The sequence below is a fragment of the Terrapene carolina genome, unplaced genomic scaffold (genome assembly GCF_002925995.2).
Source record: "Terrapene carolina triunguis isolate 2854851 unplaced genomic scaffold, T_m_triunguis-2.0 Scaffold88, whole genome shotgun sequence".
Classification (NCBI taxonomy): Eukaryota; Metazoa; Chordata; order Testudines; family Emydidae; genus Terrapene; species Terrapene triunguis.
The window spans coordinates 36453350-36468851 of record NW_020664439.1 but is presented as its reverse complement, the minus strand read 5'-3'; the positions used below and the strand labels follow the sequence as shown (position 1 = coordinate 36468851).

Below are 15502 nucleotides of genomic sequence, written 5' to 3'. Positions count from 1 at the left end.
CCGTTTTAAGCCTCAGTTTTTACGCTTTAATCAATAAAACAATACTGCTAAGTGACAAACATTCTTCCTGCAATTTAAGATTTGATCATAGTAATGACATGGTCAAAGCTGAAATCAGGGACATTTCACATGTTCTCGTATCAAGGCATTGGATTTTACTCTCTAGTACTATACTTTTAAGAGTTGAGATCTTCCAAAGGAGGGATCAATGTATGTCAATCACACAGTTGAGGCTGCAGCGGCACCATAAATTGACCTTTTAATTCATGAAGAGAGTGACAGTGTGGAATTGGCAGGGCATGAAATCTTTTAGTACTGATTAACAATTGTTTTCAATTTCAAGTTAGCCCACAGCACAGTCAGGGAGCCAAGTGAGGTCAAAAGAAGACAGGTCCGACACTGCCACCAAGTTTCAAAACTGAGGACTAGAAAAGCAAAAGGTAAAGAACAAGGTTCTCAACAAAAATATAATGAATGTTCCAATCCAGTAAAATCTTTCTAATGGGATTATTTATGTGAGTTAGGATTAGAAGGAAGGTTTTCCAGGATTACGCTCAGAGAAAAAAAAGAAAGGCAGAGACAGTTGCCCCAGCTTTAAATATGCCTATGGGGTCTCCCACACTGAACACAAATCCAATCACATTTAAAAAAACAAAAACCTTAAACAGACAGTTTCCTGGATTTGTAAGTAAAGAGCCAGAAAAAGAAGACATCATCATTTAAAAACAGCTCAAACACTACAGCAGTCATTGGCTTGTTGAATTGGTTCTGACACCACTATTGTGCCATTGGTGCAGAGAAACTTCACATGGCAGGAGACAGGATGGTTCAGAAAATACAGATTTAGGTGTAGCTCATTAGTTCAAATCTAGCCAAGTTCAGCAGTCATTGGTATCTGATTATTCCATGCCTTACTGTAAAAATAAAGCAGTGGGTTCAGTGGATCTCTTGGTGAAAATGTGCACGTGTTACGTCAAAAACTATCATCAGAATGGGCATCCTTGTCAGCAAATTCAGGAGCATCTCTATGCTGAACATTCTCAGATCTAGCTCTGTGCTCCAGACCTGTCTCCTCTCCAAAATAAAATATCTGCTATCTTCTCATGAATGTCTAGTGTCAGCTTAAGCTCAGCAGGGCTAAAACAGAACTCTTAATCTTCTCTCCCAAGCCCTCCCCCCACCTCCTTTCTTGATCAAAGTGGACAACAGCATCATTCCTTCTGCATAAGATCTCTAAGATATGGCCTTTCCTACCCATCCACACAGCTAATTTTCTCGTCCAGGCTCTCATCATCTTGCATCCCAGTTATGAAAACATCCTTTTCTCTGGTCTTGACAAACGCAAATTTTGCCCTGCTCACATCCACCCAGAGTGCTGATGAAAAGATCACTCTGCTAGCCTGTGGCTTTGACCAGGTCACCCCTCTTTGAATCAATCCCTTTACTAGTTCCTCTTTCTCTGTCACATCAAACGTAAGCTACTTGTTTTCACTTCCAAGGCCCTTCACGGTCCATCCCCCCCCCCACCTATTATCCCTCATTCACTACTGAAATGTTGACTCCTACCTCCAATCATTCCACTATGCCCATTCCACTATGCCAGCCTCCGTTGCCCACTTGTTAAATTTTCAAACAAGTACCTTTGTGCTTTCTCCCATGCTGCTGCTGCTCACACTCAGGAGGTGCTCCCAATAAACATCTGCAAAGCTATCTCATTATCCTCCCTCAAATCCCTCCTCTGAAGTGATGCTTATACAAAACTTGACAGGCTGCTGACGTACCACTACCTATCATCCTGATCATACTGTCTCATTGTTTCATGTACAGTGTCTGTCTCTATCCAGCTATTGTCTCTTGTTTTATACTAAGATTGTCAAACTCTTTGGGGCAGGGATCATCCTCCCTCCCTCCCGCCCCCATTTGTACAGTGCCTCGCCCAGTGGTAATACCATTATGGTAATACCAAGACTACTTCTATGAATACTGATAGTTTAGATTCAGGAGCAGCATATAAGGTTTTGTCATAAAAGTTCTATGTAACAGTATCTATACATAAATGTGTGTGTTTCTTTAGCATTTGCAGGGCAAAACGACCAATTACAATTTCCAAAACCATACCATATAACTATAGTAGTGATTTTCTAAACTTATTTTAACACAAAATGCTGATAAGTGGTAAGTGGCAACTAAGCACTATTAGCACAAATACAATAGCAACAAATTACTGAAAACACTAAGAGGCTCCAAATGACATTGATTTTTAATGGGATGTCTGTATAACATTTTGAACAAGAAAAATGTTAAGTATTATAATGATAAAAAATGGGGAAAATGCAAAGTACCAACCAGTATAAAGTACTGTGTCTCAAATAAAAGGATTACTCAGCTTTATTAGCCTGTTAATTCTCATGTAGGTCCTCCCCTTATCACACAGCATGTTGACCATTAATCTTAACAAGTGGTTTTAGATTACTCACATCAAACAAGCTGTAGATACAGTACTTTCACTTGTATTATTAAACTAATTAATCTAAAGTGTGCTTCCATATAAAAGAGATAAATAAGCACATCTGGAAACAAATCAATAGAAACTGCAGCACAGTATTCAGCTCGACTTTCAAGATCAGCAAACAACAGTTTTTAATGATCATTTTTAAAACGTCAGAGTCACAATTGGAACGGCCACAATTTGTCCTAATTTTATTTCTTATGATATATTTTCAGTTATGGAAAAAGTGATGCAATCAACTGATTTTGACCTGCTCAAATTAGAAAAGCAAAGCATTTAGGACTAAATCCTCCATTGGTGTAGCTCCGCTGACTAAAGCATCTGTTCTAATTTACATGAGCTGAGATCTAGACCTACTTTTTAAGTTCAATTGTGCAAATTCAGTTAGCTCCCAGACCCTTTGCCTCTAGAGATCTAGAGGATCAATATCCTAGTTTAAGGCACAAGCAAAAGTAGGTTTGGTGGTCCTACTCCAGTCTATTCATTCATATAATAAAATATCCCTACAAGTTGGCACAATTAATTGGATTGGAATCCATACTGCAAATCAGGGTTGAATAGTGCTAGTACAGCTGTTTAGGGAAACTTTCATAATGCCTAGTTCAAATCATTAGTTCCTTACTTCCATGAGCATTAACTTTAAGCAAACAAAAATACCCAGCCTCCACATGATTTAATTAACATGGCTCACATATGTATGATTGATAACACTACATTTCCCAGACCACGGAAGCATCACAGGCAGTAATGTCTTTACAGGAGTGAACTCTGCCGGAATAATTTCTCTCGTGAACACTATTAAACACAAATGTGCTCTTCTTCAACATCAAGCATGAATATTTTCTTGACAAAACACTTTTATAGTGGCCATTGCAAGGAAAATTCCACTTGACATTTACCTTTAAATTTACATATGAATCTCAAAGAAACCTATGGTGTAGAAAAGCTGGAGTGCAGGACAGGAACTTGTTCAGAATCTATAATTTCTTTATAGGATCATTCTTCTAAATGCTAAAGCCATGGAGTTGGTTACATGATTTTGTAACAATCCACTTTAACTGATTTAGACACTGAAACAGGTAGTCTTAGTTTGGCACATGGAGATAGAGACTGACCCCATTACCTGTACATATGTAGTGACATCAGCAACAGAAGATAGGGAGCCACTGGCTTAGAGATGCCAGCATTCTCCACAAAAAGAGTAGAACATGTTGAGGAAAATCTTGATCTGGCATTGGGAAAGTTATTTGAAAATTGTCCTGTTTCTTATATAGTCTTTCCTACCCATTATGACCTCACCTGGTCTTTTATGCAGTCAAAAGCGTTCTGTGCAAATTCATCACTCTAGTATGGGACTAACGCACGCCTCCACAACAGCCAATATACTGCCCTGTTATTTTGGAGATTCTACTGGATGATCAGTAATACTGAGAATGCTAACAAACATCATGAGGAAATCAAAACATTTTAAAATGCATAAATGTATGCAACAAATATTGGTGAAAATGGCTATGAAGTATAATTGTTATTCTAGGTCCCTTACATTATCTAAACTATTTCCCTTTAAACTTGGAGGTAAAAATCAATATGCTTTTGCTAGACAATTCCTATGCCCTAGAGAAAATGTATGTTGTTCTTAGTTGTATTAGATAAGAGTGTCAAGCTGGCTAGAAACCTCAACTTGTTTAGTACTTCACATAAGCTGTTTATAAAAGCATGGCTTTCAGAATAATTAGAGACCTCCCAAAATGACAATAAATATTACCAGACAAGGGAAATATATCAACTCTGTTGTAAGCTGGGCTTTATTGTATAATTTTGTAAAAATGACAATCTTCATAAGAAAGTTTTGGTCTATTAATTTCAGTGTCTGCATAAATTACTTCATGTACCTCTAAATGAGCCGATGACAAATTGTTTAGAAACAATTTGGCTTCTATAGCATACTGTATAATTTCTGTGTTTCTCCTCCATTCTTTATCACTGTAGGCCTGGCTAGAAATAAGCAATTGGACATGGGTGAGGCCTCATTTTTTGGGAGACAGGATTAGCATGGTAAATGGATCAGCAGGCTGGAAACAGAAAGGGGGAACACCCAGGGAACCAATTACAATAAACAAGATAACAATGGAGAAGATAAGCCTGGAAAGGAAGATGAGATAAAGAGTAAGTCATACATGGCCAATGAGGGATTGGTTCCTACAAAGTGACCAAGCCAATCCCCAAAAGTGTAATGCAATGTAACGTGTAAACATATATAAAGGAAAACGTTTGCTGTGTCACTTTGGATGTTTGGTATATATATCACTTATACTCACTTCCTATGCTTGAGTCTGATCAACTCAGCGTAGCATTGCTGTATGCCTAATAAAGAAAACTGAGTGACAAGTCAAGAGTTGAACTGAGTTCTTGGGGAACTGAGTGGAAGAGGTCTCAGGGAAGCCCCAATCATTAGAAACACTTGCATGTAAACAAAATCATTGTTTCTTAGACATCCATCCAGTCCTGTTGCTTATTCCCCATCTGATTCATAATCCCATTTCTGACATCAGAACTGGCGGCTATGGAAATTAAGATGTCACTGACTGAGAATTATCGCCTCAAGTGAGAAATAAGAGACAAAAGCAAATTCACTCTTATTAAGCAAAGATCTTGCTTTCCTGTAAATAGAATAGGAATAGTAACATAGAATAGGAAAGTACCATAAAAAAGAGGAAACAGATAAATATTTGGCCAACATGTAGATATTTGATTTTATCCGGAAGCAATACAAAGTAGAAAGCCTTTTGCATTCAAATATCTCTCCCTCGTGGGGAAGTCAAGCAAAAATGAATCATTCCAAACGTTTAATCGACACGTCCAGGTTAAAAAAAAATTTCAGAAAACACAGAATTTCCTTACCTAGGTTAGATTTATTAATTTATTATCTTAGACGATAAAATATTTCAGTTTTAGTAATCTTACTTTCCTCAATATGGACCACATAACAGACTAATACATTTCTTTTTACTTTGATAGTAAATTTCTACATACTTTCACTTTTTGCTTCTTACGCACTACTATAAAACAGCAATGTCTAGGTTGCAAATACTCCAGAGGATTATGCATTAGTTAAAAATGTTTCCACCTGAATTTTTATTATTATATTAATTAACGTAGATATGTCTATTGATCTTAGGTTTTGCAAAAGCTTACTTTAAAAAGTGAAATGCTGGGAGTCACTTTTTACCTAGTAGCATCCATTAGAATTTGTAAAACTCCATGATTCATATTGAGGCACTGAATTAAAACCAGTGTTTCAATAAATCCTACAACATACACAGCTATCCTATACATTGTCTCCCACTCATACAGGACACAGCTTTGTGGCACAGCATTTCACACTCATGTATGAGTTATAAATCCCTAACTTTTCACAAAATAAAGCCAAGTAAATCTGTAGACTCGTGTGTACTATATTTTACTTTTTTTTTAAATTAAACAAAGGTAGATATAAAGAAAAACCCTTGAGAAACCCACTGAACACATAAATTTAGGGATGCTCCATTATCAGAAGGTTATTATTTAGAAGAAGAAAAAAAATCTCTTACCTTGAATGCACTGAAGTGTTCCATCCTCAGCCCTTATTGTAAAGGTTTCACCTGGATTAACTTGAACCAAAATGACCTGCCAAAATAAACACATTCATTTCAATCTAATGCTCAAATCTCATCGGGTATATTCATTCCAAAAGTTTTCTTACCTAAAGATGCACTAGACAAGATGTAAAGAGTAAAGCAGGCTGGATTAGCCACAGTTTTGGGTACTAGCAGAGTTCTGGAATTAGTACAGGATTTGAAGTTTGTCTAAATCACTAAATTTATTCAGAAAATAACAATATTACCCAAAAGGGCTGGAATGTAAAGATGAAAGTTGGAATTTTAGGCCCCAGGCCTGCAAATACTTAGGCAAATGATTGTTTTATTGCAAACAAGTAGTCCTATTGAAGTCATTGGGCTGCTAACTTGCTTAGAATTCAGCAAGGATTGCTTTTCAGGATTGGCAGCTGAGAGTGGATATTGCAGGACAGACTGAGTGACATATTTTGGGCCATATGCTTTTTCCACAGGAGTAAGAACTGCCTCACTGGATCCGACCTGGGACCCAGGCCAACATGGTAAGAGATTCTGGCCCTTTGTATTTGTTTTCACTGAAAAGCATCCAGGCATAATGGGAATGGGTGCAGTAAAATACATGAGCAAACAATTTACACTATTAAGAATAAATAATAAGCATTTTAGAATGAAAGGCTTGGTCCCACTCCTGGTTTCCCACTGCTCAAGCCACCAGATAATGGGAATGCTACAGGGTCTAGAAAAGTATCCTAAGGCGTAATACTCACTGCCCCTCTCTACTAACTGTATAGAAAAATTGTTTCAGAATGTGCTGCATTTGCCTGTTTTACTCATTTCCAGACACAAATGTGGAAAAAAAGCTATTTTTACAGTGAGACTGTAAAAGAATGTTTACACTACATGACTTAGTAAGCAGCAATATCCTGATCACAATGTGAGGCTGTCTGTGTTTATTTTAATCAGCCTCAAATAAGGGCTGTCCCTGATAGCACTCTGTGTGCAGAACACTCATGGACTTCAATGGAAGTTCCCTGCAGATCAGATCCTCAATCAATATAATCATTCATAGTACCAGCATGGTTTTAAACTAATATACAATTTGGAATCTGTTTACCCACCATTGTGTGGAGTTTTGGTGTGCACAACCTCCACTGATATCAGTAAGACTCACATGGCTAAAACACCAGGTCATGTTTTGACAACTTACCCTTCAGAGTCATTTTCTTTAAAGACATGTTTTGTTTGGAATAAGTTGATGTTTTACCACATACTATATATTAAATGTGTTACATACACAATACTTGATTTCAAACATAATGTCCAATAGCCTCAGGGTTTGCTGTTATTGTAATCACGTAAAGAGAGATTCTCATTATCACTGAGCTAGAGATATTATTGGATATGAAAAATTCACTTCTGGATCCAGATTTTGATCACTCAAAATTCAGGATTACTTGGATCCAGAGTTTGGTTCAGCCTAGTATGGAAATAGATTCTGAACCAACCCTTAGGTTCTGGGGTGTTTGGTCCCAGCATTTCAGTCTAGGCCCATCTGCAATATGGATGCTAATTAAAGGATATCATGTCATGCTTTTTGAAATCTAACTTAAAGGTGTACAATAAAATAATTACTGAATATATGAGACTTCAAATTACAGTAAGCCTGCAGAAGCCCACTGTCATGGTTAAATTTTTAACACACAAATTATAAGTCAATTAAAGAAATGACAATATGTGAGCAAGGCCAGCCCACAACATTTTGGCACCTGAGGCGGGAAGCTCAAATGACGCCCCCATGCCTCCTCGCTTGGGCCAAAACTTTGAAAGGTCTCAATTCTGCCTTCTTCCTGTTCTGCTCCTCTCATGGTACTGCTCTGCTACCTACCCCAATAAAGGAGAACTAACAACTTAAAATGCATTGTTCAAAAAATTTAAACAACACTTAACTTTCAAATGCCTGAAGAGCAAATGTAACTTTTCTTGTCTGCATAGTAAACACTGGCATTTTTATCTGTTTGAATAATCAAAGTGGTGCTTTCTGTGCCTTCTTGGTTGCAAAGATTTGAACTGCTTCCTGAAGGTCCACAGTCTGGGTCAGTTCATGCTCTATTGAGATAGTTGCAAGGCCGACCAGCCTCTCCCATGTCATTGTGGAGCGTAGATGTGTTTTTATTAACTTCAGCTTGGAGAAGCTGCGTTCTCCACTGGCAGCTGTTATAGGAAGTGTTAGAAGTATGCGCAGAGCAACAAAGGCATTTGGAAAGAGGGTGGTCATCTTATTTGTGCACATATATTCTAGAACAGCCTTTGGAGTTGATCCTGCTGAAATGTATCTTGAAAGGGCTTTCAGTTCATCACCTAAATCACTTGCATCAATATCATGCATGTCATCATGTGTCAACACTGTCTCTAGTTCCCTGCATTGCTGGTGTAGGTCTTCTTCAAGTATAGTGAGGAGTTTTGGAATATCATACAACATCCCAAATATACTGCTGTGTTCCTTGAGCTGCATGAAACGTTCTTCAACTGACTGTATTGCACAATCTAGCACCTGGTTAAAGAATTCAACTTTGAATTGTTGTTTGGGGTCTCTTATGGGTTTATCCCGTGACTCGTAATCAAAAGTTCTTCTTCTTCTTCGGTGACTCTTGTATTCTTGAATGGGTGGGAAAATAGCTTCAGTGTGAAGTTCCTCTGCCAACTTCTGTGCACTCTTCAGAACGTTTTGAAATCCCTCATCTGACCAGTAAGACTGTAGGTATAACTTTGTTTTGTCCAGTTGTCCCATTGCTCCAGATATATCAAGGTCAACACCTTGGAGTCTCTTGCTTACAACATTTATTTCAAATAGTATGTCATGCCACAACACCAAGCCACACAGAAATTTGAAGTTATGTATGTTTCTGGTGATTCCATTTCCCTCTGCCACAGTTCTCCCACGAACAGTTCCTGTCATAGCATTATCCTCCATAATGGCAACTATGGCATCATCTATCTTCCCAATTTGGTGTTTGATAGGCTTTATAGCCTTCACTCGACTTTCCCATCGTGTGGCACTCAGTGGTTTCAGTGTCAGAGAGAATGTTCCCAGATGTTGCTTTAAAATTTGCCATCTATGAGTTGATGCAGAGAAAAATACATAGATGCTTTGAATTACATTAAAAAATTCAGCAGTCTCACTAGAAGCTGATGCTGCATCACTGACCACCAAGTTCAATGAATGAGAACTGCATGGCACAAAAAAAGCTCGAGGGTTTAACTCTCGGATCCGTGTCTGCACTCCTCTGTTCTTTCCTCTCATGTTGGCACCATTATTGTAGCCCTAACCTCTCAAGTCAGCTATCGCAATTCTCATATCTTCCAGCTTTTTAAGACGCACAGAAGGGGGGAGGGATAGCTCAGTGGTTTGAGCATTGGCCTGCTAAACCCAGGGTTGTGAGTTCAATCCTTGAGGGGACCATTTAGGGATCTGGGGCAAGGTCCTGCTTTGAGCAAGGGGTTGGACTAGATGACCTCCTGATGTCCCTTCCAACCCTGATATTCTAGGATATTCTAGGATTTGTCATACCAGCTCCTGTAGTATCATCAATGTCAATAAATTCTAGAAAATGCTCTCTAATAGTCACCATTGCAGGGACATTTTCACTAGGTTCTCTTGTTGTTACAAAACGCACCATTAAAGTCATTTGTTCCGTACGGCTGATGTCAAGTGTGCAGTCCAGAATAACAGAGTAATATCTTGCTGACTTCAGATCTGCCACAATCTTCTATTTGACTTTTGTTGCCAGTAACTGTAGGATCTCATTTTGAATTGTTTTTCCAAGGTAGTGGTGTATGTACATTTCATGGGGTGGTGACTCTTCTTAGATGCTCCTGCAGTACAGCTTCAAACTCAGCCATCAGCTCCACAATTTTAAGGAAGCTTCCACTGTTTGGCACATATAGCTGATCTGAAGTGCCACGCAGTGCTAGGTTTTGGGTAGCAAGCACTCTCACAATGGCAATGAGCCTTTTCAGAACATTGTGCCAATAAAGAGACTCTGATACAATCTTCTCTTGATGGTGATCATCTATGGTGACCTTTAACCTTAGCCTCATCTCAAGCTCTTTCCACCTATGGAATGCTCTCTTGGTGATTTACTGCCTTCTGACGGCATGCCAGATGTCTAGCCAGATTTTTCCAGTCCTTTGTTCCTGTAGAACCCAATGTTTGCAACAAAAACAGTATGCAGCATTCTGGGTTTTTGAGAACATAAGCCATGGCCTCTCCACTTTGTCACCATTGGGGATTTCACACCAGTAATGTGTTGGATAGAAACTTTTATTTTCATTGTCTTTGGGGAATATGAAGCTTTTCACTTGCTGTGGCCCATGCAGTACTAGGAAGTCCCTCAGGCTACTGCTCAAGTGGGTCCACAGTCCTGAATCATCTAGACTTAAGGAACTAAACTCAGCAGCAGCTGTTTCTTGTGCCTCCACCACACTCTTCTCTGATCTACACTTTTCTTCAGGAATGTGCATGGCTACATCCATTTGAGATGGAGATATGGATATGGATGCTGCAGTAGCTGCCAGGTCACCTGCACTCTGACTAACTGGAAGATCAGGCATCTCCTCACCACTCACATCCTCACTGGGGCCGGAAGGCTCACCGTGAACATTTCTGTCTATATATCTCAGGAGAGCTCCTTTCTGCTTAGATAGAAAAGCTTCCTTTACTTTCTTTCTTTTTCTGAATGCTGCCCCAGAGGGGCATTTTCTTCTTTCACTCATTACTGCTGTTTTGTGCCAGCTATAGTGGCTCTGAACACTCAATTGAAGGGGACAAATAAGCAGGCTGGTAGCAGGGCCTGAATGAGGGACGATATCAGCGTCTTAAGGGCCTAAGTGTCTCCTATTACTTCAGTTGACTGCCTGTTCTCCTCAAGTGGGTTCAGGGAAGCAGCAGGAAACAGGAAGCTCCCTGAGAAGCTGGTGTTAATCAGTCCAGGCTCCTGGGGGTGCTAGAGAGGTACATAAGAGGCTCCTCCTCCTCTCTCTCCCTGCAGCTCCTGCTGCTTTCTGTTATTCCCGCTCACCTTTTCTCCTGCCTGCCTGTTATGTCTCTTGTGCCCTCCTTCCTCCAGCACAGCACTCCACCATCTCTGTGCATTTAGAGCAGAGAGAATACATATGCACTAGCAGCAGGCACAATTTTCTACACTCTGGGTCCTAGTGGCACCTCAGTTTGCCTCATGGTAAGGCCTGCCCTGTATGTGAGCCATTATTTTAGGTTGCAACAATAGTTGCCTCACAGAACATTAATTAAAGTGGAGTTAAGCCAGCAGACACAGATAGGGTTGACAATGTTGTGATTTAAAAAAACTGACACTCCAGCAGGAGTGCCGGAACCTCCCCTGCCCTGCCTCTTCCTCCCAGAGGTCCCATCCCTTCCCCCAAGGTCCCACCCCTTCCCTGAAGCCTGGCCCCCGTTTGCTCCTCTCCCCCCTTCTCCTCCATCGCTCGTTGCTTTTCAGCTCTCCCCCGTTCTTCCCTTCTGCCCGGGTCAGGAGGGACTTGCCTGCGGAGCTGGGGCTAGGAGATGCAGCCAACCGGCACCTCCCCTACCAAAAGCAACTGGACTTTGGGTGTCCGGTCAGTAGATCTGACCGAACACTATCAGGTCCCCTTTTCAACCGGACTTTCTGGTCGAAAACCGGGCACCTGGCCACCCTAGACACAAGCCACAATAAATGGTTTGGAGGAGATAAAAATAAAGAGACAAAAGCCATTCCACCCATAACCTGTGCCAAAGAAATCATGCAGAGCAAACAGATGGAACTGGATCGAGAAAATAGGAGCCTACACACAGGAGTGAGGCAAAGCAGCTGGCAAATGGAGTAACAAGGTCTTGATGATGGACCTTTTATGTATAGGGTTTTTAAACAGTTGTTTCCGAAAAAGCTATTTATCTGGCAATATAACATGGTGATGGGTAGATTAAGGTTAATCAGGACCTGGATCCACTGAATTTTTGGGGGGCCTTAGACAGACCCCCATCTCCTCAAACACACACCCTGAATGAATTAGTCTCCCTCTTACCTCCACGTCCTTATTCTTCTCCCCAAGTGAGGCAGCCTACACAGACCATGCCCACTCCAGCCAGTGGCCACCTGACCACAATCAGCTGTGCACTGCACTTCGCTTACCTCTCTGCCTCCAATTCCTGTGTCTCGGCCTCTGTGGACTGCAAATCCCGATATTCCATAGGAACCTACATTAATCCATCCCTGACCATGTTGACTTACATTCTGCCATTAATCTTTTAACTCAGCAGAGTTATGTTGGTCCATAGACTTACTAGTAACTATTATTTAAGATGCAGGAGCCTTTGAGACAGTCACTTTTAAAATGTCAATCATCTATCACTCAAAATGTCCACATTCTAATAATGTGGGGTTTGATTTTTTGGCCATTAATGCATTTGGAAAATTACTGCTTTTGAATTTAAATTTAAAAATACCAAACATTTAACATTAAAGCTGTATTCCCAACAGCATCTCTAATCGATGACACAGTTAAATAAAGCAGCAATACCCTTTTCTTAGTATGTAGGTCCTCAGTCATCCAATAAACTGTGCTACTGGAGTAAAGGAAAGAAAATACCACACCTTCACATTTCCCTTTACTGTTTATGGCAGCTGCTTATGGTCATATTATAGGAAAACATTCAGAACGTGCTTCTTTAGCAGTCACATACTTACAAATTCACAATTGTACAGGAGGCCTTAGGCAGTTCAGAATGTGCAGGTGAATAGAGCCTAGTGATGGCCACCATGCTTCAGTGAGATTAATGACTGGATGACAAGCTTTTCTGCATCCTGTTAAAATACTACATTTCAAGCTTTTACTTCCTGCAATATTCATTGTTTCTGAGTTGCTGTGGTAACCTGATTGTAATCTAGAAGTCGCCTCACGGTATTAGCCAAGCTTCAACATCCTAATAATCAATCTCACTTAAATTCAAAATTCAACATCATCCGAGTTTTGTTAGTTCATTTGACACCAAGATGGTGTCATCAACAGAAGACAGCTTATTGTCTGAACATGGGAGGGAGGCTGTTGCAGACTCATTGCCTTGGATGAGGGGAAAAGCTGATGACTCTTCCCTGACAACCGACACCAATGAGACAGCAACAGGCCCTGCATCATACAGTAGTAGTAGAGTGAATCAGATACACTTTTGTATCATGCAAACAAACGCTTCATTCTGCTGTAAAGCAGACATCAATGTTAAAAGTTTTCTTATAAATATAGAATATGAAACACAGAATCTCTTTCCAGACCAAGTTGTTTTTTTCTAGGACTCATTCACTCACTAAAATATTACTTTCCCTAACCTCCAAAGTGCGGACGGTTACTTTCAACACACACAGGGATAATCTGAGATGTCTTTTTTTTTTTCTTGTAGATTTTAAGAGATGTTTAAAAGAGAAGGCCATTAAGATCAATACCAGGGGATTAAAATCATTATAATGGATTCAAAGATGTACTGCTGAGGTGGCTATTTGTATGATGACCTATATGAACAAAATAAATATACACTTCATAACAGTTTGAAAGACATCTGACGAAAAATAAATTAACATTACCAAAGATCTACACTAAAAGAAAACAAGAGCCAGAAGTACAAGAAAAGTCATTCAACATTATAAGTTTTTTGAAACTTACAGTGATTTCTAGTCAAGTTTAACATGACTGGAAAGAATTTCCTAGGACTGAATCATACACAACGGTGTGAATCCAACATCTTTAATCTTAGGCCTTGTCTACACTGGCAAGTTTCTGAGCAGTAAAGCAGCTTTCTGCGTTGCAGCTCCCTAGGTGTACACACTGCCAAGCCACTTAGCGCGCAAAAACTGCGCAGTTGCAGCACTGTAAAAAAACCACTCCGTGAGAGGCGAACAGCTTTCTGCTCCGGAGCTACAATGCCATGGTGCCAGTGTAGACACCCTGGTCGATTACAGCGCTGCAACTGGCCTCCAGAAGGTATTCCACAATGCCAGATCTCACCTCTCTGGTCATTGGTTTGAACTCTACTGCCCTGCCCTCAGGTGACCAGCTGGCAGCCCCACCCCTTAAATTCCTTGGGAATTTTGCAAGTCCCTTTCTTATTTGCTCGGTGACGCCTGCAGTGGTCTCAGCACATCTTTCCAGGTGACCATGCCTGCTCCACACACCAGGTGAGCCCCCACTTGGAGCGATGCCGAGCTGCTGGACCTCGTCAGCATTTGGGGAGAGGAGGCTGTCCAGTCCCAGCTGCGTTCCAGCCATAGGAATTATGATACCTACAGATTTCTTGATGCATGACAGAAAGGGGCCATGACCAGGACACACTGCAGTGCAGGGTCAAAGTGAAGGAGCTGCGGAACGCCTACCACAAGGCACAGGAGGCAAATCGCCGCTCTGGTACTGCGCCCACAAGCTGCCGGTTCTACAAAGAGCTGGACACGATACCTGGCAGTGACCCCACCTCCACTGCGAAGACCACTGTGGATTTTTCAGTGGCTCATGTGCAAGTCGAGAGTGGACCGAGCCAGGAGGAGGAAATCTTGGACGAGGATGTGAAGCGGGAGGGGGACCCAGAGGCAGAGGACGACTTGGAGGTCAGAGATGCATGCAGTCAGGAGCTCTTCTCTACCCTGGAGGAGGCTAGCCAGTCACAGCTGTTGGAGCTTGGCGAAGCGCAAACAAGAGAGGAGCCCCTGGTAAGTGGCTTTGATTTGGGGAATCACTGAAGCGAGTTGTTGGGGGCAAGAGGGTTGCAGAAAGCATGCTTGTGTCTGTATAATGCGTGTACCACCACATGCCTAGTCTGAGCGGCAGAACAGGGTGTTGATTGACTCCCTCACTTCATGGGAATCTGCCTCAAAACTCTCACGGAGATACCAGGCAATCCGCTGCCGCAGGTTCTTCGGCAGAGCTGCTTTGTTTCTTGCCCCATTAACGGTAACTTTCCCGCGCCACTCTGCCGTCACCGGGGGGGACGGACGGGGAGGGGCATTGCTGCACATAGGTGAGCCACATAAGAGCTAGGGCGGAAGCTGCAGTCTTGGAGAACACTCTCCCTTGATTCCCTGCTCACCCTCAGCAGCGAGATATCTTCCATAATGAACACAGCCTGTGAAAAATGTGGGGACAGTAATAATTATAAGGCCCCCCCTACAGTGCTGGGTCTTCCCAAGAGCCACCTGCCCAGTGTACAGTACGGTCCTGGAACACTGATTTCCCCTACTCCTGAGGTTACTCACCATTTTGGGGGTCTTGTGGCTCATCTGTGTTTGCCTGGGGTCAGCCAGTTAGTGATAGGTATGTGAATAGTGGCTCTGTTTTAAATCAC

General features: G+C 41.3%; 1 protein-coding gene across 1 annotated transcript in view; it reads right to left on the bottom strand.

The window, feature by feature from the left end:
* FNDC3B (fibronectin type III domain containing 3B) overlaps positions 1-15502 on the bottom strand; it is a 390987-nt gene that overhangs the window by 293493 nt on the left and 81992 nt on the right. The window contains exon 3 of the mRNA XM_026650044.2: positions 6100-6175. Coding sequence (XP_026505829.1) covers positions 6100-6175 — 76 coding nt within the window. The remainder of the gene's footprint in view (positions 1-6099; positions 6176-15502) is intronic.